General features: G+C 41.8%; 1 protein-coding gene across 1 annotated transcript; it reads left to right on the top strand.

The window, feature by feature from the left end:
* The first annotated feature begins 2,683 nt into the window (after window positions 1-2,683).
* foxb1a (forkhead box B1a) lies at window positions 2,684-4,989 on the top strand. Its single transcript, XM_034085585.1, has one exon. The coding sequence runs from the start codon at window positions 3,061-3,063 to the stop codon at window positions 3,988-3,990; it is 930 nt and encodes a 309-aa protein (XP_033941476.1). The 5' UTR covers window positions 2,684-3,060; the 3' UTR covers window positions 3,991-4,989.
* Window positions 4,990-5,246: the final 257 nt, after the last annotated feature.

Below are 5,246 nucleotides of genomic sequence, written 5' to 3'. Positions count from 1 at the left end.
CTATTTATAGGTTGGTTAGTGGCCTAAATATACATTGCCTACAGTTAGCAACCTGCTCTGAGAACCTGCAAGGGAAGAAAAAACAAAAATCACCTACAAATATATTTTAGTGCCAAGAAAAATGTACACCTACGTTTTCAATACATTCAATAAAAAACACAGGTCAAATGTGGATTCTTTTTCTGCTATTAATTAATATTGACTTAAGCTCATTCCTTGAATAAATGTTTTCCTCTGTAATTACCCTCAGCTTTAAATTTCTCTTAATCGTTCCCTGAAAGGCAGATTTTTCCCTCTCCGTAGGTCTGGGTGGCAGCATATCTCAACTCGATTCAGTGTGACAATATTGTTTGGCTATCATTCGCTGCTTTAGAATGAATGGCATCGATCCTCTTTTAACAACATTTGTTTCCTATTGTGTTCGGGGGTGCAGCAGAGGAGGGCAGACGTGTGAAAGTGGCTGTTTGATTCTCTTTTTCATCCCCATGACCTCAGCTTTTGTGTCTCGTCACCCTGGGAATGTCACGCCTCACTACTCTACTTTAAGATGTTTCAGAAAGTGCCCTTTGTTTTCGCTCCTCTTTTTTTGAAAGCTCACACAAAATTGTTCTTGGTCCCCCTCGTGCTATAAAGGATACTTCAGGCTGAGGCACGGTTCACAAGTGCAATGCAATTTGGCTTATCCCAACCTTTGTTCGGGTTTCTACAAATGACCAAACATAGTGCAGACTTGATCTACTGCTGCTTGAACTCAGGAGTTTGGGAGCAGCTAAAAACCCTATTCAGATTCAGAGTCATGGTGGTATTTTCAGTGTGTGCATTCGACGGAGACAAAAGGTCTACCAATATCCCATAACCCTGAAGCTCAGAAAGCCACACCGTCTGTGTGTGAGAGCAGAGAAAAACTCTTACTGCTGCTCTGTGGCTCGGCTGGTTAATGCGAGTGTTGCAGGTTAACTTGGAAGGCACTAACTTGGCGTGGCAGCAAGTTAGTTCAAACATGAACAAATAAAAGAGACAAAGATTAGTCATTTCAAGAGTATAATGTAAGATTAAGCATAATGCGTAAAATTGCTGAATGGTGGAATTCAAAGGATTTGCATCCTTCATTGTTTGCAGAGCGATTTGTATCAGCACATAATTAAACACATTTCACAATCATATTATTTGCACGTAACCAAGTCAGTCTAGCGATCTGAATTATTTGCATGCAAATGGACACAATAATCTGAGTGACACCCAATACTATATGTTTTTAAAGGAATGAATAGGCTGGATGTCAGGAGATATTTGGTACTTGGCAGTGTGTTGTCATTATCCGCGGAGTTTGAGATGGGTTGACTTGGCCACTTCCTTTTGGAAAAAAAAACCTTTTCAGCTCAACATTAATGGGAAATGACAGGTGTTAAAAGCCACTCTGCAGGAGAAAAAAAACTGCACACTGGAAGTTTTAGACAAGACACTTGACACAAAAGATGACTTAAAATAGGCTTTTTATTAAATAACGTATAGTATAAAATGATTTACTAAAACTGGATCATTTGTGTGGAATGGTCCTTTTTTCGATATATTTGTTTGTATTAGTTCAGGCTTTCATGCTGGTACACAGTGCTTATAGCACGGGGGAAGCTCTTCTTCAGCCTGCCTCGGTTTCTGGGTGAAAATAGCTCGGTGTCCCCCGCAATGCGATTCTTTTCGTAATCCGTCAGACTGGTGATGGGGTGCATTGTGGATTTATGGGGGGAAATTAGCATAAATTATGAGAAAATCTGCGTGTGGTCCCAGGCATTGCAAACCCTCCAAGCGGAAAAGGTGGCCTGGCCAAAAGCTTGAATAGCAATAGCTCAAAATAGGCTTCCCATTTGGTTTTCACATTCATATAATTGACTTATGGATATTTTATACAGTTTTCACCACACCATCCTCAAGGGTTTATTTGCATTTCTGAAGTACTTTTGGATCTTCTTTACATAAACACAATAGACCTGATTTCCTCATGAAGTTTCAGTTTGAACAGCGTTGTTTGCATTGTGTTGATGTTTTCATATCGTCTACTTCCTCTGCGCAGCTCTGGGCCAAATTAGCTGAGAAAAACTAATAGTAGGCTCATCAACAAACTTGCTCATGGCAAATTATTTTGTATGGCATTTCGTAAACAATATCAGACTGTAATTAGAGGGGAGCGATATGCATTTTAATAAAATTGTATCTGTTAGATTATTGTTCACTCAAATGCACATCATAAAAACGGTTAATACTTGAAAACTGCCCTCATTGCACACACCACTGCACAAACAGTGTTTTTAATAAATAAATCCTCATATCAAATATAATACACACCTGCCTTAACAACTGCACAAATTAAAGCACATTTTATCACATACTATAATTAAATTACAATTTGTTCTCGTTTCCGTTAAAATACTTTTGTTTTTTGTATTGTTATTATACTGTAAAGTCCGCTGAAAAAGTATTAGCGCATACCTTCACACACTGAGTGCCATCGCAGTTCAATTCCGGTTGCCGAGCCTTTTCACCCCTTTTTCTGTCTTCAAATGGAAATGATTTCCATTGGCCCAAGGTGTCCATGTAAATAGGTGTAAATGAAACCAGATTATGCCTTCCTCCCAGCCCCCTCCTCCCATGGCAATTGTCATGTGATAGCAAAGAGGTGGCACATTAATGGAGCGCCTCTACAGGGGTCTTTTCTGCTCATGTCACTACATAAAACTATCAGATGGTTAGAGGAAGGCCATGGAGGCATCCACTTAGCTCGTCTTATCAAGGACGCCAGATGAAGTCTATTCAGCTCTGCTAGCGGGACAAGCTGACTTACTTTGCAAGCAAGACTTACAGCAGCCTTCCCTCCATAAATGTGCACCGTCCGCCCGCCTGCACACTGCAGAGGCGCTCAACCTGCCTGTTTTACGCACAACGCAACTCCAGCCTGAGCGGCATTGCAACTTTTCTCCGTGGTTGTTTTCATGAAGAGCGGGAAGCTTTCGTCAAGGAACTAAGGGAGACTACTTTTTTTAATTGCTTTTTTTGAAAATATCGAGGATGCCTCGCCCTGGAAGAAACACGTACAGCGACCAGAAGCCACCTTACTCCTACATCTCCCTCACAGCCATGGCCATCCAGAGCTGCCCGGAGAAGATGCTGCCTCTCAGTGAAATTTACAAGTTCATCATGGATCGATTCCCTTATTATAGGGAAAACACTCAGCGGTGGCAAAACTCTCTGCGACACAACCTGTCCTTCAACGACTGTTTCATTAAAATCCCCCGGCGCCCGGATCAGCCAGGCAAGGGCAGTTTCTGGGCTCTGCACCCCAGCTGCGGGGACATGTTTGAGAATGGAAGTTTCTTGAGACGCCGCAAAAGGTTCAAACTGTTGATGTCCGCCGAACACTTGGCCCAGAGTAAGCAGTCGGATGCTGCCCATTACCTCCAGCAGCAAGCCAAGCTGAGGCTGAGCGCCCTGGCAGCCTCTGGTACACACCTGCCCCAGATGTCATCTTACAACCTCGGAGTGTCTCAGTCCTCAACTTTTAAGCATCCATTCGCCATCGAGAATATCATCGCCAGAGAGTACAAGGTCCCGGGAAGCCTAGCGTTCTCCACCATGCAGTCCATGTCTGCCGGGTACCCGCTGCACAACCAGCTGACGACAGCCTGGCCCCACATGTACAACACCAGCATGATTGACACGGTGGCACCGATCTCCATGGCGAGCGGCGACTATAGTGCCTATGGCATGCCCCTCAAGTCCCTGTGTCACGGCGGACAGATTCCTTTGCCCATCAAGCCCACCCCGACCTCCATGGCCGGCTTCTCGGCGTTACCTCCACACATCCCCGCGTTTCTATCAAACTCTCCGCAGTCTCTGAGCCCGACGTCCCCTCAGACAGCGACGAGCCAAAGCAGCCCTGCGACCCCGAGCGAGACGCTGACGAGCCCCTCCACACTGCAGTCTGTGGCGGTGCACTGACCAGCGGGACTCTCCCAGTAGAACCAGCTGCTGGCCGGCTCGCAGGCCGCTTTACCAATCCCAAAGTTTATATTTTCTGTCGTCGGAAACTATCAAGGCGAGTTGCAGTTGCATATCGAATTATTTGTATGTGTTGAATGTGTCGCTTTAAATTGTGTCATAGAAGTCCAGCACAGGATCGCACAGCGAAGTATTGCTCTTGAAAATATAAATTATTTGATAGTTCTATTTTTCAGTTTATTGTGAAATGTGAGTGTTGAAAGTGGAGTTGTTTTGGCACCATCAACTCTCATTTTAAGTTCTTGCAATTCCCGTGGCAGTTTTTCAGTTTTATCAAATAGCAACACTTTTGCACCGTTTCTGTGTGACCACTGTAATGTCAATGAAATTGCGAGGCAATGCCTGTGTTTTTTTTGTTTGCTTTTTAATACTGGAATGATGGATAAGGATATGCCAAATAGGAATAGGATTTAGATTTGTTCTTACCATCACTGTACATAAAAGAAAACAAAATGAGTTATCAAATATTTTCCAAATGGAAAAGTAGTATGAGACTTCCTCAGAATGCAAGATGTGAATATTGCAAATAACTGATACTGAAATGTTGTAAAATGCACTTTTTAGTTTTATGTTTTAGATATCTATTTTCCAGAAAATGTTCTGTGAAGAATTTAATTTAAAAGGCTGTGGTGACCATGTGTATCAGATGTTGTACATTTGTACTTTTGTTTTTTTTAGGTAAAGCATGCATTCTAAAAAATTGTGTTGGTACTGTTGTTGTAAATGTTGTTGTTTGTTTTTTGTTTGTTTATTTTTTGCAAGCATGCGTGCTTTCGAAAAGTGTGCAAAATCTGCAATGAATTGGAAAAAATGGTCATCGAAATATTTTCTCATTAAAAGTGAAGTAAACAATCAAACGTGTTTCTGGAGGTTTAATGTAAGACACTGTCACATATTATTATTATTTATATTATTACTATTTATAGGTATTTTATATAAACAGGTACTATTCAATTGGCAACATTTTTTTTAACTCTTAAAACTCTTGAATTGTTGCTATATCTTAATTAAATGACAATATTAAGTAAAGCAAAAATAATGCTTATTTGTAAAAATTATATTTTAATTGGTCCTGTTTTCAGGCCTGTATGCATTGAGAGTGTGTGAGTGGCTCAGCAGCAGTGGGAGAGAAATGAATCGTGCAGTCGATTAGGATGCATGGAGTTGCGATGCCATGGTCACAGCGCAGACAACTG

The sequence above is a fragment of the Pseudochaenichthys georgianus genome, chromosome 6, assembly GCF_902827115.2.
Source record: "Pseudochaenichthys georgianus chromosome 6, fPseGeo1.2, whole genome shotgun sequence".
In the NCBI taxonomy this organism is placed as follows: Eukaryota; Metazoa; Chordata; class Actinopteri; order Perciformes; family Channichthyidae; genus Pseudochaenichthys; species Pseudochaenichthys georgianus.
Note: the sequence above shows the minus strand (reverse complement) of the source record. Positions and strands in the feature narration are given on the sequence as shown.

Excerpts from the sequence above, each read along its gene's own strand:
- foxb1a (XM_034085585.1), top strand. The coding sequence starts at position 3,061 with ATGCCTCGCCCTGGAAGAAACACGTACAGCGACCAGAAGCCACCTTAC.